This window comes from Uloborus diversus, chromosome 1 (genome assembly GCF_026930045.1).
Source record: "Uloborus diversus isolate 005 chromosome 1, Udiv.v.3.1, whole genome shotgun sequence".
Classification (NCBI taxonomy): Eukaryota; Metazoa; Arthropoda; class Arachnida; order Araneae; family Uloboridae; genus Uloborus; species Uloborus diversus.
This window is the reverse complement of record NC_072731.1, coordinates 157,066,099-157,090,994: the sequence shown is the minus strand read 5'-3', so window position 1 is coordinate 157,090,994 and position 24,896 is coordinate 157,066,099. Positions and strand designations below refer to the sequence as shown.

Below are 24,896 nucleotides of genomic sequence, written 5' to 3'. Positions count from 1 at the left end.
TAACCACGCCATCAACCTTTTTCCTGCTATTTAGCAAGTAAGTTTATTCTTCATTTCTAAGGTTATACCAGTAGCACAGGCAAAGGTCTGTGGTACTGTTGGCTACTATTAAAAGCGTCTCAAATTTCTTTCCTGTTTTATGTTCAACCCAAAAATTGTCACAAATATCATATACAAGTGGTACCCGCACGGCTTTGCCCGTAGTAGAAAATTAAAAAGTCATTTGATTCGCTTGTATATTTACAAATAATGGATGATGAATTTCTCGCCAATGTACTTTGCTCGTCCACGTTATGGTAATTTGCTCGTCCACGTTATCATAATTTACTCGATAAAATGTTCTTGAAATTGGAATAGAAAAAGAATGAAGTCGAATTTTCGAAAAATCGCTTCCGGGTGCTCACCCCTATGCTACAAACTCATTTTGTGAGAAATTTCATGAAAATCGGTTTGGGCGCTGGGCACGTAACAGATAGAGATCCAGAGACACAAAATTTTAGCTTTATTATTAATAAAGAATACTTCACACACACACGCATCATCATCATATAAATAATAGCCGATAATCGAGTAACCCGCGTGTTTCAACAATGAAACGCTACGGCATGACGGCATGATAATTTGATAAAATATGTTTTGGTAATGTTTGACGTGCTTGGAAGGACTTTATTGTGACAAGTCTGAACTCGATCCGGTAACTTCGCTGTTTTACTGGTAAGACTGTTTTCATTTCATGGGAATGAAGAAACGTTAGAATGGTCAACAATGCAGGCTACCTACTGGAGCTAAGGGTTAATCCACTGGAGTTAGGGTTAATATTTCAACTATCAAAGTATCATCATACAGACAATGACTTCGTTCAAATGTAGAAGCAATTTTCACCCAACATACCTTTTATATATATATATATATATATATAGTTCTTTGCAATTATTTTAGAAATTTATGTTCAAACGCCTTTCTTTTCTTTATCAGGTTTGATAACATACCCAGGACTACAACCAACATAGATGAGTTATATCCTCAGGAACAAGGTGTAGTTGCCATTTTAGGTTCAGAAACAGCAGTATCATTAGGTCGAGTTATTACTGGAATTTACGTGGGTCTAAACGAAAACCGAAACCGAAGACGAAATTTGGATTCATTTTCTAAGATTCAAAAAAATCCTCCACCGAATGCATTACCAGCAGATCAAATGGTAGATCCATTGTATTCGTTGACAATTGCAGGTGAGAACGAACTATGCTATTGGTTTCATTGTTTTATGTTTCTTACTTATCTGCATGAAATTTAACACCTATAAAAATCTTAATATTTTTACTTCCTTTTACGTAGTAAAAGAAGTATTGCATTCGCGAAACACTTTTTACTCAAATGTCGGCCTAAATTTACAGTTTGTTTATCCCTGAATGAATGTCGAGTTGTTGTTTCGGCCCTACCTAAAAGCGTATGAGCGACCGAAATATCCATTTTGACAAACCGCGAGTTAATAACTGCGAATTTTCTCGTGACGTCTGTATGTGCGTGTGTATGTTCTTCTGTGGGTATCTCGCAAAATTCAAAAACGGTCTGCCGTAAAAAGCTCAAATTTGGTATGTTAGCTTCTAGTGGAGTCTAGTTGTACAACTCTCCTTTTGGTTTCATTCGGATGTTCCAAAAGGGGTCTTTTACACTTTTTTTCCGGCAAAATCAGTGTTAATTGCAATGCAAACTCAAGTGATGTTTTAAATTAGTAAACACTTGGCGATATATTGCCAAGCTTTTGGTCATAAAGATTTGTTGCCAACTTGGCAATATATCACCAAGTTGGCGAAAATAAAAGTATTTTTCGAATTTGGTTTCAATTTGACGCTATTGGTGATATTTATAGAGTTATCCAATGAATCACGTTAAAATTGTCGATATTGAGAAACGTAATCTACATAAAATGCTTTTTTGCATGAGTTCGCGACTAACTAGTTAATATTTGAAATGTTTTTAGATTTCTTAATATAAGTGATGCACTCAAATCAGGTAAGGTTTTTATGATGTTGGTGTTTTTCTGAAAGTAGTGATTAAAAATCATTAAATTGGCGTAAAAGAAAGTCATGTGGTGACATTAGTTCGTTTTTCTAAGAAAAAAGAAGGTGTGATATTTGCTGCCTCTTTCTCTTATGCATTTCAAAGCTATAATATTTGTTTTCATATTGAATTGTTCCTGATAGATTAACACAAACTTTTTGTCGTGGGCTTACTGTAGTTACTGTGAGGGAAAGGAATCTGAATGAGAAGTCAAGATTAATTCCAAAAGATTCGAAATAAAATCTTAATGTTAAAGCTACTTACTGAACAACTTTCAGACACACTGCCTGCTGCAACAATACCAGATACCCGACAACAAAAGATTTTTTCCAAACAATTTCTCCAGTTTCTTTAGCTATCTTAAGGTGAAACTAATGTTGCAAAGAAATTTAACGTTGAAAGTAAAACTGTTAATGTATGCAATTATTTACAGTGCAGCTTCTTGACTAGCAACCAAACTAAAACAGCAAAAATAGCTAATGTTAGTTCTTGTTTGAATTGTTTGTAAATGTATTGTCTTGAATGAAAGATAAAAATACAAAGAAGTCATCCCACTTCTTTGAGTCCCAGCAGGTTGAAGTACTTCCTAAAGACTTGATCTGTCCTAGCTATGGAAGGGTGGAATCTAGTTGCAAACCAACGGCTAAATGAAATTAAGACCCAGAGGCACTCCCAAAAACGATTTTAATCCAGGATGATGGCATTTTTCAATAAATAAACATAGTACAGATTTTTTTTACATAAGTCATACAAAAGACGTTTATGAACCAAGTCATATGTTTTTCAGATCAAGGATTTCGTTTTGCATGTTGAAAATAAGTGAAATGTTATATTGATTAAAGTAACAGTAAGAACAAAATATCAATATAATATGGCATTTTTGACGAGGATACTTCGGTTGTTTTTCAGAAATTCTTACAATAGCTGGGTGGAAATTTGAAGAGAAAGATATGCTAAGTCCCAACGGCAAATGGAAATCAACATCAACCAAACAAGATGACGAAGTTGTTGCTAAAATTTGCCCTATGATTTACAAGCTTGATAGCGCGGATTCAGCTTATACGTATTCTTCTGTCCGCGGTGCTGCAGATGGTAAGTTGTCTTTTTTCTTTTGATCAGCAATACATTTTAACGTCTGTGATGTTTTTCTTTTTTTCATTTAAACTAGCTGCGGCTTTGCACGGTCTACCTCGAAAATAAAGGTTGTGTCAAGTGACGCGTGTTCAACAATCAGGCTAGAACAAAAAAAAAAAAAAAAAACTCTGTAAAATTTTGCTGCAGACTTCAGAAAAATAAAACATTTTTCTGAAACATTTTAAAAAGGAAACATTTTAAATACTCCGATTACAGGAAAAGCCTCAAAACAAAAGCCGGAATTTTATTTGTTCATATTCGAGGGAAAAATGGCAACACATCTCTTATCTCAATGTTTTTCTTCACGCTACAAATTTTAATAAAAATACTAGGGGGCTATCGCCCCCTGCTCGCTATCGCTCGCCAACCCCCGGAACTGCTTACGCAGTTCCCTGTGGATCGCTTCGCGATCCATGCTCGCTTCGCTCGCTCGCTGTATGCCAATACATTAGCCTAGCTAAAATTTTCCGTAAAAATTAAAGTTGGTAATTGCATTTAGGTCACCATCCATTTAACCAATATGAAAATTACGTTCATAATGTTAATTTGTCTGCTTTAGCCAGATTTTCGACAGTTTAACTTTGCTGTATGTAAGATGACTGCCTTGGCAATGTGCACAACTTTACCATTATAGATACAAAAGTGTCTGTCATTGCTTTGGAGAGATTGCACTTCTACCTGTTGGTCCGCGGAAGGTATTTTATTTCCCTTCTACCACCCATTGGAAAACCAATGAAGGCATTCCCCTATCCGCCACCTGGGGACGCGCCCTCTAGGGGTTACAGGCTCCCCCGAGGGATGTATTTACATTATTTACACTCTTATATATTTACATATTTACACTCTTATATATTCTAATCTGAGAAAACTTCCTCATATACACAATTAAAAATGTCCCGTTTGGGAGCCACAACTGACACTGCTTCAAAAGATCTTGTTCTTGATAATGCCACATAGAGCTGGCCATGACTAAAAACAGGCTCAGAGAGCACCAAACATATTTTCTCAAACGTTTGTCCTTCTTGTTGTTATTCTGAATCCTTGCCACGTCACGAACAAAAAATGGTTTAACTAAAAACGCGAAAACTCGCCAAGGCTACTTTGCTTGCACAATACTAAAACTACTATAACCCTAAACAAATTTGGCGAAACCTTTCAGCTGAGAATAAAAGGAATAAAGTAAATTCTTTCTCGGTTATTCATTTTGAACTGAACTGTCGTACTGAAGCAGAGAATAGACGACGCTCAAAGCGCCTACGCGTTCAAAACAACATTGCCGATGAACATGATTGTGGAGCAATGTGTGAAGAATGCGAATTTTGTGGTGCTCTTTATTGGCAGAAAGAGCGTAATACTGCAAATAAATATACTAAATGTTGCCATGACGGAAAGGTGCGGTTACCGGCATTGTGTGACGCACCTGATCTGTTGAAGGAACTGCTGACTGAAAATTCCCCAGCCGCTAAAAATTATCGGCAGCGAATCAGAGAATACAACTCTGGAAATGGCTCGTCTTAAATTGGATTCAAGAACGGTTTCCTGCCTTCTTTGAGCTTTTCTTTGCTGATTAAGGTTGAAATGGGCCACAGCCCGACTCAAACTCATCTCAAAAAAAAAAAAAAGTTCGTTGAGTATTCTGTGATTCAAGATTTCAAAACAACGTAGAAGTTTGTTTACATGATTTATCGGCGAAGTGTTGCCAACAGAGGTTTAGAAATTCACCCCTTCATTTGCCGGCACGTAAGAGAATTATATATATAGATTGTTATTTTGATGAATCCTTCGAAAATTCTAAGTAGCATAACTAATAGTTTTTAATTGATATCTCTGCTAATTTATATTGCAGGATTATGTTAAATAGCCCAACACAAAGACGGGAAAATTACGAATACATCGATACCTGGTTCAATGGTCAGTTTACTGGCGTTCGGGAGAAGTAACTCGGACATAGATTGATAGATAGGTACATACGCTCCGTTTTTAATTATATTAAAAGATGCTCTTTTAAGTGATATTCCATGAGCTTGCTGCGCAACTTGTCTTAGGGCGATTCGGACCTTATTTTACATTTTTCGACTGGATTGAAAAGCTTTGCAGGCCGCATACAGCCCATGTGCCGCAGGTTGAGAGTTGGTGCTCAGTAGCACCTACATAAGTTACATCCTTTTAATTTCACTACATTGACTTAAAATTTAAAAAAATGTATATATTTCGACAGCAAAATTCATCAGTTGTTTTTCTGTTATAGTTCAAGTGTTCGTCTGTTGCGCTTGAAAATTGCTTTTACGCTTTATTTACTACTTGCTGTACTTGCACGGTTATGCTTTGCCAGTAGTTCCCAATCTGAGGGCGATCGCACCCAAAGGGGGATTTGTATCCTCAAGGGGGACGATAAGTTCGTGAGTGGCGATGAGTATTCAAAAGATAAAAATGACTACCGCTGAATGTTCCAAATGATAGGCCTGCATACATGCATATAATTTAATTGGCAAATCTAAGTCATATATTAAAACTCCGTTCCATTTTAAATTTCTTAGAAGAAACTATAGCTGTTATGTATAATGGCCCTTTGTGCAGTAGATCATACAAAAAGTTATCCGGTTCTAATATTGTTACTTGTTTCCATCACAAGTCAAACCTCGCTATCGCGACACCCGGATTTCAGGAAACTCCGGATGTCACGTCACGTTTCGAAAATCCAAAACTTATGGCCTATAATCTTAATGTTAAGTAGCTCCAGATTTCACGACAGTGTTTTACTCTGTAACTCTGGTTACCACGACACTTTTGGGTGCTTAGATAGGACGAAGTTTTTCTCACAACTGAAATATTTTCAGAAAAACAATGAAAATATCTGGGAAACTTTGTTGCAATTTCTGTCAAGCAATTAGATTTGTGAGTTATAATAGCTCTATGCGTGCCACCTCAAGAGCAACGGAGTGAGTACGTAAGTTCTGAAAGCTACAGGTCTTTGACATGAGGGGCGATAGAAAGAAACGCTAAGGAGATGGATTTGAAAACTGGTCTAGGATTAGAAAGACCATAGTGTTGCCCTCAGTTGTAGATGGCCATTGTAAGCTTCTTCCGTGAGAGTAAGCGATAACATTAAGCCCCTATATTGGCAAGTAGAACACAACCTAAAATTATAGAGGTTTGAAAGCAGATCATTAACTGTCAAAATACATCAGACTAGCAAACATACCCAGAGTTGCCTGGGTCAGTAAAAATATTGAGAAACAATATACAATTTTCTTTATTTATTTTTAGCTGTGCCCAGCGGTTTCATCCGCTTTAATGAGACAACAAATGTATTTAAAAAACAATTTTAAGTACACCTCGCTATAATATGGATATGATTTATTTCGTATAAAATTACACACCCTTATTAACCTCAATGTTTTCCGTTAAATGAGAAAATTGAAAAGAAAAAAATTTTTTCAATAAAAAATAATTGAAAACCCTAATTTATATATTAATTAATTTTTAAATGAGCCGAGTAATAAATGCTGACAATTTTCCCGCTCCAACGGGTTTGAACCCGAGACTCTAGGGCTGCTGACCCAGCGCTTTACCGACTTAGCTATTCGGGCAACGAATGTTCGAGCTATTGTTGCAACAAAAAAATGCCTCATGATTATTATTGATTTAATTTCAATTTATTGCTGTTCCACTCCTATCAGTCATAGCGTGATGTTATATAGTTTATAGCCTTCCTCAATAAGTGAACTATTTCACACAAAAAGAATTTTTCTATTCGAACCAGTAGTTCCTGAGATTAACGCGTTCAAATAAACTAACTTTTCAGCTTTATATTACTTCAATTTATTGCTGCTCCACTCCTATCAGTCATAGCGTGATGTTATATAGCTTATAGCCTTCCTCAATAAGTGAACTATTTCACACAAAAAGAATTTTTCTATTCGAACCAGTAGTTCCTGAGATTAACGCGTTCAAATAAACTAACTTTTCAGCTTTATATTACTTCAATTTATTGCTGCTCCACTCCTATCAGTCATAGCGTGATGTTATATAGCTTATAGCCTTCCTCAATAAGTGAACTATTCCACACAAAAAGAATTTTTCAGTACGAACCAGTAGTTCCTGAGATTAACGCGTTCAAGCAAACTAACTCTTCAGCTTTATATTATTTCAATTTATTGCTGCTCCACTCTTATCAGTCATAGCGTGATGTTATATAGCCTATAGCATTCCTCAATAAATGGACTATTCCACACAAAAAGAGTTTTTCAACTGTACTTCCTGAGATTAGCGCGTTCAGACAAACCAACTCTTCATCTTTATATTATTAGCATAGATTGTGACCAAAAGTAAGGAGTTCTTTCAATAATTTAAAAATTAACTTCCTAGAAGGAAGGAGTGTTTAAATTTAAAAAAGTAAGTTAGGAAAGTATTTCAGACGGAAATGAAAACAGTAAGAATAGCCCTATTTCCTCCCTTATGCTTATAGACTTGTCTGCGAGTAAATAAAAACAGCATTAATTGAATCTAATTAACAACATCCATTCATTAGTTAGTTATTAAGTGTATAAATTGTATTGTTAAATTACTGCCTTTTTGCACATCACATTAAATATAACTTAATTATATTTTTGTTAACTATTTTGGTTAAGACGCTTGCTCCGGTTATGAGAGCACTCTGTAAACAGTCCCGAGGGTGACGTGATGATGAGTTTCGAGTGGTATTTGATCTTTAAGAAATTCCTTTTGAATTAATTATTATTGTTTTTTTCCACAGGTCTTATTTTGGGTAAAATCTCGTCAAACTTGGTGAAAGGGAACAGGGACATAAGACTGAGTCAACTTCTTCGAATGTACTACAGCCGAGGAGGAATCGTAGAAAAATCTGAGGATCAAACTGAAATCAGAGCTTCATTCTGTTTGAGAGCAGCCAACATGGAGAAGCTAGAGGAAACACTAAATCAGCAAATTTTGCTTTTCGAATACCTTGTTTCCTCAAACTATGCTCAACTGGACGAAATTCATAGGGATTCCTGGAAATACTATACTGAACTGAAAAATGAGATTTACAGGGCGAGCGAAGGTATTATTTGATTGGTTGTTCTAATTATATCCTTTAACTTAATTAAGTTACTTTACTCTTTTTATATCTCTTGCTTTGTTTTAAGTTGCTTTTTCTTAGTACCAACGTACATGTGTGTCCCAGTTAATTTATAATAAGTTTTATAAATTATTAAGTACAAGTAATTTATAAATTTTATGTGCCATCAGATTCTTAACATTTGCAAAACCCCGATTTTGCGTTGTCAGTTTCATATGTTATCCCGTTTCCGTTGTCATTTTCTGTTCTTCCATGAAAATTGCTATTCATATAATATTAAAATATTCCGCACTATACATTTTTCATGCAACATCAAAATCATATTTTCTCTACAAGATTCAGACATTTTTCCCTGGGTCATTTTCGTGTTAAATTTGTTTTTTGGCTGTTTGAAGCCGCTCTCGTATTTTTTTTTCGGTCAAGTCTACAATCTTAATTTTCAAATCATAAAAAACTCTAAAATAGTTTTGATTTAAAAATGCAAATTAAGAAGCAAATTTGCAAAAAAATTCTCGCACAAGACGTGTTATAAGCGAACCTGTGTATTAAGTGTACTTAACGTAGTTCTGCCTTTGCTATGGCATATTTTCTTTATTTATATATAAGTCAGGGCTAAGGCAGAATACGGTGGTAATAAATTGGGTGGTACATTCTGCTTAATGTCTTATGATAAGTTTAAAATTTAAGTCATGAGTAGAAAAGAGTTTAAAAATATATTCCTAATAGCATTTTCAAATCAGAATTAATTTCAATGTCACATATTCCATTCTAAAAATTCTGTTTTTAAAAAATAATATTTGTCTTCTTTTCAGAAATTAAAAACTACTGCGATGCTCCAGTAGGATTGGATAGTAAGTATTTTTTTACATAAAAATATGTTTAAAAAATTCAGATTTTTTTTTCGTCTAAAAATTTCGTGATGTATTTTAAACGCACTGTATTGGTTTCAAAAAAGGCTACCTGCGCAGAAATGAACCCAAAAATATTTCATAATTATATCGAAACAAAAGACTTGGAAACTTCCAGCAACTATTTTTCAGTATCTAAATTGGAAGTTCTTTTTTTTATCAGGGACATCAAAAAATAGATTTCAAGTGCAGCTTCTTTTTTTTTCTTTCATAATCAGAAAAATACTGAACGAAAAGTTATTTTACATTTTAAAGATTGTGTTTAACAAGCAGTTTATCAATGTTTAAATCAAAACTAGTCCCAATGTCTAGCAAGTGGAAACTGGGGAACTCAAATTGCAGAAAAAAGAATGATTTACTCTCAGATATTTAAAACTACATGCAGCAGGATTGCGGTCTCTTCTGAGACCTAACTCAATTTTCCTTCTATTGTTTAAAGAAGGCTTCATGTTTCTAGTCTTTAACTAATACTTTTATCTGTGGCGTACACACTCGGGGCGATAATTTATAATTCCCCCCCCCCCTTCCCGCCAGAAAAAAGTTTTAACTTTCTACATTAAGCATGAAAACATGAAAATTATACTATTTTCAGAAACAGCAACTTTTATGTTATTAACGAAAGTTGGCCAATGTGCAAAAGACAAAAAAAAAAACTATGAACGCTTTTTTGCCCAAGATGCATATGTGCAAGCCCATTGCCAGGGCAAAAAAGTAAGAAGGTGTGTGAAACTGATGGCTCTTCATTTTTTAATCATGAAATCAGTCTGGCCGTAATGCAAATCTTTGTCTACACTTTTCAGAACCTGAAAACCTTCCATTGGAGACTCCTCTAGATGTAGTTGTAGTCCTAGATTCCTCCGCCGGAGAAGAGACCTTCCGCCAGCAACAGATAATAATTGGGTAAGTATTAGTTCCTATTTGAAAAACAAGACTATTTAGTATAGATTTTTCCAGCTTTAACAAGATAATAAAAGTTCTCAACCAAAATTTTAGCGAGCTTTTAAGTGAAAACTCCATACGGTCCAAGGACTTACATTTTTATTCTTTTGTTATGACATACCATAACTGTAAAATTTAAGGCATGTACTACATACAGTATTCTTACTAAATTTTATCGTAAATATTCCATTTTGCTAATCGTGAAATGTAATTGAATTTCTAGAATCTTTCTTATACGTATTTCGATTAAACTCATCTAAATGAAGGACTCGGGGCAGGAATGTGCTATGCCATATGATGTGTGAATTTTCAGTAGTCTAATTTTCAACTTATAAAAAATATTTGTTGAATTTTTCAAAGGTATTATACATTCTATATTCTTCAATACTAAAAACAGATATGTTTTTCTCCAAATGACATAATCCATTGTCTCGTTTATTTCAATTTAAGTTATGAGGAAAAAAAAAGTTGATCAAAAAGTCACTCCTTGTGGCTTGTCAGCTCTTCAAATGTTTCTGTATCAGTAGTAGAAATCACCAGAAAAAGCATTACGAGTTTCTTCTGAAAACGAGAGAAAAGAAGCGAGACATTCAAATTTCCTTCATGGGCAGAACAGAAATTCTGAAATCCAACCCTTTTCGTTGTTTGTTAATGAGGGAAATACTCGCACGAAAGTTGTAAACACATCAGCTAAAAAAACTTAACTTTTCTTCTTTTTGGCTAACTACTTTACTGCAACTTGCAGTACAGCAAATCTTTTTAAAATATTAATACTCAAGTTAACGTGTAAAATTAAAACAAACGATCAACAGTAGAAAATTGCTTAGAGTTAAAATACAAAATGAATTCAAATCTTTTGATCGACACCAAGTTAGTTACAATATAGAAATTAGGTTGATCAACACATCTTAAGCTGATTTGCTGTCTGTAATATCAATTAAATAGTGGAAGCTTAATTTGGAGATTCAGAGGGGCCATAATCAATTCGATTATGTATGTGATCGAATATATTATGAATTACTCTGATTCGATAACAATGATGGAACGTATAGGGTCTCACACAGAGACGCACAGAACTTAAATTTTTAGGAGGGCAGAAATTCTCAATTTACCGAATGAAACTCAAAATTTTGCCGAATGATGATAGTTTAGTCGAATGGAACTCCAAATTTTGTCGAATGATGATAGTTTCACCGAATAATGAGTTTTTGCCGAATACAACACCATATTTTGCCGAATGATGATCATTTTGCCGAATCATCTGGCACAATTTGCCGATTAAGGAGTTTTTGGAAGTTCCAGTGACCTCCCGTGACTTCACTCAAAATTAAAAAGTTTTTAAGATTCTTATTTGCTCATTATGCTTTCATGCGTCCTATTCCCCAGACATGTTGCTAAACAAATGGACTTGCGCCACTCTGGAAGCCGTATGATTGTTTTGAAGGATGTCAGATTGCCAACTAATGGAGCAGATGGAAAAATTGAGTTGGAAACTGCAATCAACGAGACGTATTCATCTAGCTGTGCAGCTTGCGAGATCCTTCAAATCACTCCCTCTAGTGAGTTGAGTATGAACTATTATCGCTCGTAAGATGAAAAAGTTTAAATTCATGGTTTTATGAAAATACTTTAAAATATCTTATTTGGATTTGAATTTATGTTCAAATCATAAGAAAAATACTTTTAAAAATCGTTGCTTCATTTAGGTATGGTTTATAGTTAAACAGCCAGTCTGCAACATTTGGCATTACTGAAAAATAAATAAATAAATAAATGAAAATGAAAACTTGATTTTTTTCAACATCTTGAATTCAAATTTTGCTTTCCGCAATTACGAGTGTGTGTGTATGTAGGCTGTATATATATATATATATATATATATATATATATATATATATATATATATATATATATATATATATATATATATATATATATATATATATATATATATATATATATATATATATATATATATATATATATATAAATCGTAAAGTTTAAAAACAGGAAAATTAATGTTGGTCATATATTGTTCATAAAACTCTCTCACCTAATCATGTAATGCTATTTATAATTAAATAGCACTTTTAATATTTTTAATAGAAGGAATAATTTATTGTATAACGCTATTTAAACAGAATTATTTTTGAATTAATTTTTTGATTTTACTTTTTGATAATGACATAATTTAAGGAAAACCATATTTTATTCCAACTCCTTTAAATTGTAAATAGAATATTTTACTGGAAAGATAACATTTCTTTTATCAGGCAGGGGCAGCATTGCTTCTAGAGATCAAGTGATTTTTGCCATTGATCAGTTCTTAGAAGAGAGGAAAAAGAATGAAACAAGATTCCACGGAGCGGCGGGAAAGGTACGTACACTCATAATGCTTTGAAAATATATAGTGATCGTGAATTTGTTTTGATTTTTTGAATGAATGTAGTCAACTGTTAAACTTTTCAAATTAATAAATTAATTAATTGCTAAAAAAACTGCTATATATTGCTGAAAAAAACTATATGGGTCATTTTTCAAAAAGTGTAACTTTTCTGTCTTAAGCCTCTTACAATAAAAACTTTAACAATTCATTCAACAATGTTTTTTAATTTCAACAAAAACAAATCCATTAAAACTTGTCAACAATTTTTTAATAGTAATTTTTATTTTAGTATAAATTTTTGGTTCACAGAATGAATTCTCACCTCCGTGGCATGTCACACACCTGCCACGGAGGTGCAATAGTCACCTGGTATGACTGTTTATGTTGCTTAATAGCTTGCTTAATTAATAGTATATATTTATTTATTTATTTATTATTTCTTCTATAAGTGTCTCAAACATTAATCATTTAAACGTAAATATCGTGTTTTATTTCGTTTTAGTAGGACAAGGAAGTGCGTTACACAATAAACTCTCACCTCCGTTACTCAAACACAAAATGCCATTTCTCATTTAATAGCATTACATTTTATTTTCCATAATGCAAAGGAGTCCCCTTGTTGATTTTCAGCCATAAAGAAGTTGTAAGATTTTTGTTGAAAAACAAGAAGATAGATTTTGTTTTAAAAACCAAGTGCAGTTATGGGGAACTCTCACCTTCTTGGACTTGAATTTTAGGGATGTAAATTAATGTAAAAAATGAAGTGTAGTGTAGACCGGGGCAATTCTAATTTTTATGGTTTAACCTCGTAAATTTTAGACATTTTGGTTTTATGAAGCAGTTAATGAAGTCAAAACATGTGTATTCGGGTTTTGCTCAGCTTGTGTTTTTAATCGTAAAAAAATGTTTTTTGAGTTCAAGTGGGTTGCGTAAACTTGCCCCGTGTTCGGTGCAAGTTTACACATCGAGTGGGACACGTTTACGCACATTAAAAATGATATCAAGGAGAAAGTGAAATCAATATTTAACCAAATTTTAATGTTTTATTTCTCTTAAAGCATCTTTAAAATAAGAAAATCACAAATAATTAATTGAAGAACTTTTTATAAGCTAAACTAATATCGTAGGACTTAGCGATAATTGAAAACAGAAACTATTTAGTCATCTTCTTCATCACTGTTAAATTTTACTAACAAAAATAAAGTATTTCTTTTCGCTTACTTGACATGGTACTGTGTTTCAAGGCCATAACTAGCGGGGAGAAGGGTTCAGGGCCCAGACCCCCCCTCCCCCGAAATTTTCGAAGTTTCACATGCTATGAAAATCGCAAAAAATCGGACTTTAACTCTGAAAAATTCAATTTGTCCCTCCCCCTATATTATGAACAAAGATCGTCTAAACTTTCGTTTTTAGAGCTTCAGTTCCAAAAAAATTTCCGGAGGAACGCCCTTGAAAATTACCGAAGGGTGACCCCCAAACCTCTTCTCCCACAAACATTACCGAAGATCATCTATAAAACTTGTGTTTTAGAAGACTTGAAAATTTTTCAGGGGAATGTCTCTCGTCTCCCCCCCCCCCCTCCTTTCTTTTGCCTACATCATTAAAGATTGTCTTAATTCAGTTTTCATTGCTTGAATTTTGAAAAGTTTTCGTATGAGAGCTTCCGAAAACTAATCTCCCATACATCATTGAAAATCAACCAAAATTACGTTTTTGGAGCTTCAATTGTGAAAGATTGCCGGTACGTTTAACGTTACCAAAGATGGCCTACAATCGTGTTTTGAAGAATTAAATTTCATAAAATTCCTGGGAATAAGCCCCGAATCTCTGTTTTCCCTAACATTTAATTTCGAAAAATTTCGGGGAAGAGCCCCCGAGCCCCCTTTTTGTAGCATAATAGGTGATAATCAACAATCGCATTTTAAACGATTCAATTTCATAAGAGAACCAGGGAAACGCCCCTAAATACCCCGCTCCCCTCTTTACATTACCAAAAATTGCCTAAAAGGCATTTTTAAAACAACAAGTTAAGAAAAATTCTGACGTTGGGCCTTTGAATCTCTCCTTTCCATCATCAAGAATCTTCTAAAACTGTGTTACAATTGAAAAAAAAAAAAACTTTGTTGGTGAGCTCCAGAACCATCCTCATAATTAGACATATAACAATTGCTGTTTTACAATTGCAATTTCGAAAAATTGACGGAGGGGGGATAATCCTCTAACCTCTTCTTCCCCTAACATTACCAAAGATCGTCAAAAATGCTTTTTTAAAACTACTAATCCTTAAACTTTCTGGGGGAGAAGCCCGTGTATTTAAGACACATGTGATAAAAAAAAACGAAGCCTTCAATTTCATACACCTCCCTACTTTTTTGACATTGGAGTGTCCCCGCGATAAAAACGCTGATCCAAAGGAAGGTTTAAATTCCTTTGACAAGGCCAAAGAGAGTCCAAAATTGCGTTTTTAGGCCCATAATTTTGGAAAACTTTTGGGTCAGATTCCCCGATTCCTTCCATGTCACTAAAGGTAACTTCTAATTACATTTCCGGAATTTTGATTTTGAAAATATATGGGAGGACAGCTGCCAATTACCCGCCCCTTATGCCGTCGTACTAAACATAATCGAAAATCATATTTCTTGGACTTCGATTACAAACAATTTTCTCTAGGGAACCTCTTTCCCTTGTCTAACGTTGCCAAAGAGAACTTTTGAATGTGTTTTATGAAGGGGAAGTTCCTAAATTTCCATCTCATTCCTACAAACTCACCCAAACCAAATTCGCAATGGCGTTTTTAAAGTCTTATTGTCAAAAATTTGAGAACCCCCCGAACCTTCTCTTCTCCCCCACGTCAACAAGCGTAGGCATTATAACTTCAAAAAATTTCCGACTTAAAGCAACCACCTCCTTCTCTAACATGTCAACATGTATCCCAAAATTGCGTTTTTAAAACTTCAATAGCAAAATTTTCCAGGGCCAGTCCCAAATGCATTTTTCAGACTTCAAAAATGTTTACGGGAACGTTCGCTAAACTAAATCTTTTCCCTAGCGTTATTACCAAATATAGCCTGCAATTGCGCTTTTTAAAAGAATGTTTTGTTTTGTTTTTAATTGCGTCTAAAATGAGATACCGGATCCAGTGTCAGTTAGGCATATGTATTTCAAAATATTAAAACTACTCTTAGTTCTGCTCCTCCCTTACAAACAATCATTTGGGCGTTCCTGATCCTCAGAGTTCATGAAAAATGACTAGTGGTACACATTACTATTTCATGTCCAACTTGAGGGTCAATTAAAGGTCTTCATATCATTGGTATCTTTCGTAATAGCAACATTTAGGACCACCACACATCTTTCTCTGAACCAACAAAACTTGTACATTATTGAGTTTTGGTTAAATGATATTTTCATAATAAATTTAAATTATCTGAGAAAACATTTGCTCATATTTTGATAAAGTATCTTTAACATTTGGTAACTCAGTAAAATTACCGTTCAAAAGAAAAAAATTAAAACAACCGCCCCCCCCCCACGGGTTTTCTTCCTAAATGTTTGCATTTTTTTCTGCTTTGTTCCCCCCCCCCATTGCCATATGCTTACCAATGCGAAATATGCTTCAGAAATCATAGCAACAGGTGACTTATCGTCGGAAATATTTATGACCTCCCCCCCCCCCCCGAAACAAAATCCTAGCTACAGCTTTGCTGTGTTTTGACACCTAAGACATTGAACCCTGTCTTGTCCTTTTTCCGATTGGTTGTGTGCTTTCAAACAATAGATGTAAGCACAATTTTCTACTTCGTAAACAGAATTGTTCACTAATTTCCTTTTCACAAAGTGTACTAACTTTTTCCCTGTCTCAGGTTTTGGTTTCGTATTGTTTTCTTTGGTATCTTCTATTTCTGCTTCAATAGAAACTTGTAAATTCTGAAGTAATTTTTTCTTTTTGTTTTGTTCTGCCCATTATGTTTTTTTTTTTTTTTTTTTTTTTTTGTAGCTTCTATTTGCTCTTGTCTGAGAGCTTCTTTAATCGGGGTAAGGATTGTGAGCATCCTTTTTTTTTTCTTTTCTTGGTTCCTAAGCTTTGGTCCTACTTTTTCAAATGGTCTCAGTTGGGGTAGCCCATATGTGACGATGTGAAAGGACTACTGTGGGAGAAATACTTGGATTATCGATAAGCCTTTCCATTATTTTGACATCTAACGTGGTTATGTTAGTGTTTTGAACGTAATGTCTTACAATCTTTAAAATAAAGAAAATGTATTACAGGCTGAATAGTGCATCAAAATTGAGATGCAGGTGTAAAAATAAGAATAATGAAGCATTGTGACTTGTCCAAGACTCAATGATTCTTTCAAAGATATTTTTGGAAAAACAGAAAAAACTATTAATTGAGAAAATGAAATGCACATGGAAGTACTTCGAGTGTGGCTGAAGGATGGAGTGTTGGTATTTCTTCTCTAATCAACGGACTTACTTGCATGCAAGCAATAGCAAGCTATCATTTTTACTGAGTTGAGTAAAAGAAAGTGTGAACTGGTTTTGTCATGGAACAAAGTGCTATAAATGATTATATTGCGATGAAGCGCAAAAGGTGTAATTTTTATGTAATATTTTCAAAGTAAAATTTTAGCCTACTCTCCCCCTTTCCTTCTCGTGCTATTTTTTATTCTCTAAATTTTCATCATGATTATTTTCCCAATAAAAGCACCCCTTTCCCAGGTTTCAAAATAACTTATACCAACTTGCAGAGCCGGAAGAGCTAAGGGGCACTTGAGCATTGCAAGACTCCAGTTTTGTACGTTTGAAAAGTCGCTTTCATATTCGTGGTCTCTAGTAATATATTTTGCTTTTTAGTTTGGGTCTTGAATTGAGTTGAGCCTAAGGTATTCCGTTAAAATTGAAACCCTTAAAATTTGTGAATAAAAATGAAGAAACAAACAAAACTAAAAGACGTAACTATGGCAACGCCAAATAAAATATCAATAATTTGAATGGAGAAGAGATTTCTCGAACTTGATTAAAACGGCTTGTAATTTTTTTTTCTTTTGGAGATAAAAGCTTGGTTTGTCGACCATAGGTCGAATTAGATCTGGAGTAAAGAAAGCCGCTATTTCCATTGGTGGCAAAAAAAAAAAAAAAAAAAAACTGTGGAACAATTTCTTCTCTTTTTTTTTTACTAATAGATTTAATGAAGACAGTAGTGCCTAAATTTCAGCCAAGCCTAAAACAATCGAGCTAAAAACGCAAATAACTGTTGCAGTAATTAAGTTAGAAATCAAGTTGTGTAGAACGCAGAAAATTCCACCCTTTCCAACGATAAATAATATTAATATGAGCAAGTAATTTCCACTCTTTCAATAAGCAATTTACGCGAAATTTGAGTTTAAAAAATTAATACAAAAAAAAAAAAAAAAAAAAAACTAATTCGAAACTAAAAGGACAAAACCCCCAAGTGCAAACCACCGGGGCTCGAAGTAAATTTGAACAAAGTTTCAAGGCTATGAGACCTCATAGCATGCTATGAGGTCTCTTGAACGCAGGCCCATCACAGACTTCCTTTCAGAATTTCTTTGACCTTACTTATTTTTAATATATAGAGATAAGTATTAAAGTTAAGGATGTAGATAAAAAGAAGAACAAGGTCTTCGAACGTAAACCCTTCCTTCTACGTTACCAAAGGTAGCTCACAATTGTGTTTTTAAATTTTTTAAATTATAACTTCAATTTCAGAAACACTTTGCGAATTCCTTTCTCTCGAACATTATTTAAAAGGACGTTTAAGCAATTTAATTTTCAAAAACATCCGGGAGAGAGTCCGGATCCCCATCCATTTTCCATCCCAATCACTCTAACGTCATCAAAGGAAACCTACAATTGCATTTTCAGGACTTAATGCCCGAAAAACTTCCCTGGAGAGGGACCGCTGCCTCTAAGATTGATTTTAGAAAAACAGACTAAAACTGCATTTTTTAAACTTAAAATTTTAATTCCGAAATGTTGCCGATAGCACATTCCTGAAACATTCTTTCTCTAACAAAGGATTTGTGTGAGAAAATTTCAATGGGATTTCCCTCGAACTTTTCTATCCCCAACACTTATTGAAGATCATCCAATATTGCGTTTTTTTTAAAATACGCATTTCAAATTCAAATCTCGCCAAAAGAGAATCCTCGAAAACTATATCACTTTCCCTAACTTTACGACAAAAGGCCACCACTAGTCTTCTTAAGGGAACGGTAAACCTTGAATTCGGCGAAAATTGACTAAAAAATCAAAATTTTGATTTTTGTGTTTTGTTGTACTTCTAACATTTCTCTTCCTAACTCAAAAAACCGCATAGCGATTGAGCATTTTTTTTAAAAAGCTACGATTGCTTAAAGTTTGCACACCAAACGATTTTTTATGAAATACTTCTGTCAAACTCGGCTGTTCAGAAGTAAACAAAGGAGGAAACGTTAAATTTTAATAATCTCTCCGATCATTTTAATTAAAATATTATTATAAAGCTTCTTCTTGTAATAAAACATGCTTCAATGACAAATAAAAACACTAAAAGAGAGGTTTCGCAAAGTAATTTTTAAGGTAAAGGCAAAAATTATACTTGAATTGCATTTTACTCGAAACGAAATTTTCTCAATTTTCATACCTACAAAATGCTCCATGCGACACAATTTTTGCTCAAAGTACACGAAATTCAAAATTTAGCCTCATGTTTTACCAAATATTAGAACTTGGTATGCAACAGAATCTAATTTCAGGAAGGTTTTTAAAAAATTGACTAAAGATTACTAGCCAGAGAAATTTCGGAGAATTTTTATTGAAGTATTTTTTTTAAAAAATTCTCAAAAATTTTATTTTGAAGGAATTTACTAATTAATACCAATTTTTCTTTGTAATGATTTATTATTTAATAAAATGAGAAAACTAAGAAAAAATGTAAAAAATTTAAGTCGCATGAAGAATTTTAAATTTTTCAAAAAATATTTAAATTTTTTAAGTTTTAAATAAGTAAGAGTTGGTTTTTCTTTTTTTTTTTTTTGTGTGTGATACTCTATATGTTTATGCTTAAATACATAATGCACACGAAACCTTTAAGACATCAATTTCGAAAATTTTCCAAGAGAGGGCTTCCCTATCTTAAACATCACCAAAGATCGTTTAATCTACGATTTTTGAGCTGATTTCGAAAAAATTTCGGAGAAGGATTCTCGGACCCCCTGTTTGAGATTGAATATTCCACTTAGGGATGCGCCGACAAGCAAATTGACCGGTTACCGTATTACCGATTAGTCTGCTGTTGATAATCAACCGATTAATGATCATAGGTATGCCACTGCTCTCTTTATCGTTAACCATTGACCAAATTTCGTTTTCAGGAATCCAATTCCTATAAATTTCCGGGATAGAGCTTATGAGCTTCTATGTTCCTAAAGTCATTGAAGATCGTCCGTTCTGGTGGTAAATCCCCAAATTTCCCCAAAATATGTGGGCTGAAAATGTCTAACCCAAAATATATGCGTTACAAATTTTAATGTTTTAGATATGTTTTTAAATGTAGTAATAATTTTCTGGTTGACTACAAAGTGCAAGAAGTTTGGTACGTTACATAGAATTGTTGAAAAACTTGAATTAGAATTTACTTCAAAACAAAAATGGTGTGGGGGGAGGGAGGCCTCGCAAAATTTCTTTACTCCCTCTCAATTTTATTGTTGCTACGCCACTGACAACACTATATGATTGTAAGCAATAAAGATACGAATCTGTTACTTAATTAAAAATGCAATTTGATTTTCAAACTAAATAACTTGGAAATATTAAAAGTGAAACAGTACAGAGTGAAAAAAGCGTCCGGGGCTCGTTTAGAAGTAAGACAGAGTAGTAAGACAAAGTAAGAACGTGCGTAAATGCGCCCCGATGAAAATGCGTGAAAGTGTCGCGTCGGCAAGATGTATATATGGATTTATTTTTAAAGTGCAACAAATTTTAATAAGTTTTTTATTTAAACAAATACAATTCTCAAGAAAGGATAAAATTTTGCTAATTTTTATTTATTTATTATTTCTTAACTGTGTGGTATTTATTTACAATAAGCTTTAAAACGTTCAACACAAAGTTTACACAACTTTGTAGAAAACAGATTTTCCTATCCGCATGCTAAACCAAAGCTCGACTGATGTTAAAAAAAACTAATGAGAATATTTACCAGGGAGCAGCATCAATCTGGTATGACTGTTGTTTCTCCAGTTATTAATCGTTTTGGAAAAGGGGCACTGCGTAAATGTGCCTTATGCGTAAACGTGCCCTGGTATTTCCATATGCTTAACATGTGCAGATTGTAGCAACAAAGAAAAAATTTCGTTCCCTTAAAAATGTATCCATTAGGCCTTTATAAAGAGCAAATTATTCTCCTCCGTGAAATCAATGTCATTCTTTCTGAGGCGAGAATAAATGACGGAGTGGAAATACATCAATTTTAGATATTCTACCAAAATTATAAAAACCAGAATATTTTCTAATTTACTAATTTGGAAATATATTAATACTATTCTATTTTTCAACACAAATTTGAATTAAAAGGATAACTAAAATTTAAGCCATATTAAGATAAATTAATATTAGACTCATACTAAGCATTAAAATAGCTCAATGTTTGCCCAATTGACAAAACTACTTCTTTGATATTAAATTGGAATCTATTTTCTAACACTATAAGTTTTTTTTTCTTTTAAATTTTCGTGAACAATGTATTTTTTTTTATTTATGAATAAAATAATTGGAGTTTAGCTGGGCCATTGTTTAAACTAACCTATACAAATTTTCAGCTTCCAAGATCAGAATCCTGAGGATCTAGGACCATTTAGAAAAAAAGGTTTTAAAATGGTGGATTAGCTTTGTGAAACGAATTGCCATGTTTGGCACGGTTTCCCCTTTGGAGGCCATTTTGGAACCCACTTTTTTTCTTTTCTTTTTAAGGTATCTTAGCAGTGTCGGATTCAACTATAACCTACATTTAAATGACCTATTGTGCAAAAAATCAACGGAATATTCTAATAAAATCAAATTATTTATTCGAATTACGATCACGTATTATTATTAAGAGAAATGTATTCTGTAAAACTCTCCTTAAACAAAAGTCTGGTTACGGTCCAGTTGATTAAAATTTTTAAAAAATCTCTAATTTAATTATATTTAAAGTTTAAAAACATACGTTGAAATACATGCAATAGATCAGACAGCTCGGTTATCACACAGGGACGGTAACTTACTGCTAAATACGTACAAATATTTCTTGCTGTCATAAATTAGGAGATAATTTTAAAAAAAAGAAAGAAATTTTTAAACTTAACTCTCAACTTTCCTCTCAAACTTAAAACGTCACTCACAATTTTCTGTTGCGTACTGAACACTTTTGCATTGATGACGAGGTTCAACGGAAGTTTTGAGACATATATTTGCAGCATTTTCCTGACAATATGTACTTGATTCACGTTGCCTTTTTCTTTTAATCATAGGTAGTCATATACTTTAACTTTGATGAAGATATCCAAGTTTCTCAAGGAAATAAAGATTACCAGAGATTACTCACTGCCCTGAAAAATTTTCATTTACATCATCAAGGTAACATTTTGAAATGCAATGTGTTTCTTCCTCGCTTTGAGCACAACCCTGCACCTGTTTTTTTAACGGTCTGTGACGCACATTAAACAAATTGAAATTTATCTGCAAGATTAACCAGCATTTGATTAGCTGTGGCACTTGTTATAAATGAGGAAGTGAGAAGCAAAGGGATATAAGTGACAAAATGAAAAATTTGAAGATAACTAGAACAAATGGTATGTGAACCTCTCCTCTGTCTTGGGGCAAGAGCTGGTAATAGTAGCCCTTGTAGGTTCTGCTATACAGCATGATTTAGAAAAAAAAATTCAATGAAAGCCTACCTAGGACGTTGTCTTTAAACGCGTCTCACTCAAAACTTGAAAATGTCCATTTGCATCCCTTTGCGTCTCACTGCCTCAAATAATCACTAAAGAATGTCTAAAAATTGAAATTGAACTTAGTGGTTTAAAAAGTTGTAAAATAAAATGGAGGCAAGTAGTGGATACCGGTGCAAGGCAACATAGGCCTCTTAGCCACTTAGAATCTCCTAGTATAAATTTGGACTCATATTTTGTGTCTAATTTTTTTATGTTCTACTTCGACAGTATGTTTTTAGTTTAATCTCAACAGATTCGTGCAGAAAGCGAAAAAAAAAAAAAAAACTTTTCAATTCTGAAATAGTCTGCAGACCTCCTCAAGAATCTGCCACCGGTGTGTGTCGACATACATACGCACATACATACGTACATACAGACGTCACGAGAAAATTCGTTTTAATTAACTCGGGAATCGTCATTATGGATATTTCGCGTGTCTATACGTTCTTAGACACTTATCCACGTGTGGTCGAGTCGAAAAAAAGAACTCAATATTCATTCGGGGGTGAGTAAAATGGAAATTAAGGTCGATTTTTGAGGGAAAATTTTTTCGCGAATACAATACTTCCTTTATTGTAAAAGGAAGTAAAAATGCAACTTAATTTCAAGGTACTCAATTTTAGTTTCTATGTACGTGTGATACTGCTAATATTTTGAGAGAAGTTAAGGAATTTTTATAGGGATATAGTCACCACCAGAATACGACAGGATTCGAGCCTCGATGGGAAGTTCAGTTTTCCTCATTTCCAACATGCGGCATCCCATCATCCAGTACATGTTTTCATAATAAGTTCACACCATCGGATGTTTTCAAACGAGTTTTGTCTTAAACAAATTGAAGTAACAAAAAGCAAATTTTTTTTCAAACGAAGGCCGAAAACGAATGCAAAGTGGGTGAACGGAGGTAAAGTATAGCTTTTTGGAAAAAATCTTGTATATGTTTTGGTTGAACAACAGTCATCACTTTCTACATGCCATTGTTGTCCTGTTAATTTTTTCAAAGCTCTATTTACACTTCGATAGCCACTACGCAAAGGGATCTTTTGTCTTAAAGTTGAGTCGCATTCACAAATTTGGTGCACTGGAAGGTATCCATTCACCAGTAAATCAGTGACAAAAACTCACGCATCGCATACAGAAGCAGAGCTGTTGAATCGGAGGGAAAATGATCGCTTCCGGAGATTTTAGAACCTTTGACTCCGACTCCTTTACCTCAAAATCAATCCGAGTTCTACTCTGACACCGACCTCGCAAGCACTGGAAGAGTTGCGGACTTTGGGGGAAAATGACCGACTTTTGGAACTTTAAACCTCTTTGCCCCAGAATCAGTGCCACTCCGATTCCGACTCCGTAGCCCTGGTCCGAAGAAGCAGCGAAAAGGATTGAAGTCAGAAAAAAATCTTTAGAACATAAATGTATTTTTTTACTGTTGTCCTATTTTCTTACCTAAAAGGAAAGACCGAAAATTACTTTAAATTTTTAAAAGTTTTCGTCTAAATTTGAAAAATGAAGGGATCAGGCCTGTCATTTCGAATTTTTCTAGGAGGGGGAAGGGGACAAAGGGTGTCTATTCAATGCAAGTTTTATCGAAAGAAAAAAAAAAAAAACAGAAACCGTGCCCACTTATGTGTAAAAACATTGATTTTCCGAAGTCAGGGGAAGAATTGACCTCCCTTGCGACCCCCTAAATGACAAGCCTGAAAGTGAGGGGGAGAAATTTATTTTAAACAAGGCAAAACTGAACTAGAAGACAAATGTAACACAACATATTAGTCATATTGCAGTTGAATGCTATTTATTGTTTCTCGGATAAGACGAACAACGGTTTAAAAGAATTTATTTTAAAGATTCCTTTCTGTTGTTTCAACTGCATTAAAATTCTTTCACCTTTTATCTGCAAATCAAGTTGCGTTTATGCATTCCTACCACTTTAGCTAGGAAAGCATAAACAAAATTCAAAATGCTTATTCCAAGGGTTCCCAAGTTGAGTGCCGTGGCACCCTGGACTGCCGTAGGGGTTCCGTGAGGTGTCCATAACATCAATATCTGTGTACATAACAGATGGAGTAGGGTGTCGTGAGAAAATTCTAATTGAAGGGCTCGGGGCAGAAATGTGACAAGCCGCAAGGAGTGACTTTTTGATAAAAGGTTTTGTTTCTCACAAATAAAATTGAAATAAACATGGCAATGAATCATGTCATTTGGAGAAAAAACATATCTGATTTAAGTATTGCAGAATATAGAATGCATAATGTCTTTGAAAAATTCTACAAATATTTTTTATAAGTTGGAAATTGGCCTACTGAAAAATTCACATCGTGTGGCACAACACATTCTCTAGCCCCGAGCCCTTCAATTCTTCAATGCAGTGAATCGAAAAAATTTCGAAATCCTTATCTTACTCCATTGAA

The 24,896-nt window shown here is 33.9% G+C and overlaps 1 protein-coding gene across 1 annotated transcript in view; it reads left to right on the top strand.

Annotated features, from left to right (window-relative positions):
• Positions 1-24,896, top strand: part of LOC129222415 (uncharacterized) — a 63,830-nt gene that overhangs the window by 18,077 nt on the left and 20,857 nt on the right. The window contains exons 5-12 of the mRNA XM_054856928.1: positions 976-1,229; positions 2,971-3,153; positions 7,952-8,257; positions 9,088-9,126; positions 9,984-10,083; positions 11,509-11,681; positions 12,396-12,499; positions 22,024-22,129. Of these exons, the coding sequence (XP_054712903.1) occupies positions 976-1,229; positions 2,971-3,153; positions 7,952-8,257; positions 9,088-9,126; positions 9,984-10,083; positions 11,509-11,681; positions 12,396-12,499; positions 22,024-22,129 (1,265 nt within the window). The remainder of the gene's footprint in view (positions 1-975; positions 1,230-2,970; positions 3,154-7,951; positions 8,258-9,087; positions 9,127-9,983; positions 10,084-11,508; positions 11,682-12,395; positions 12,500-22,023; positions 22,130-24,896) is intronic.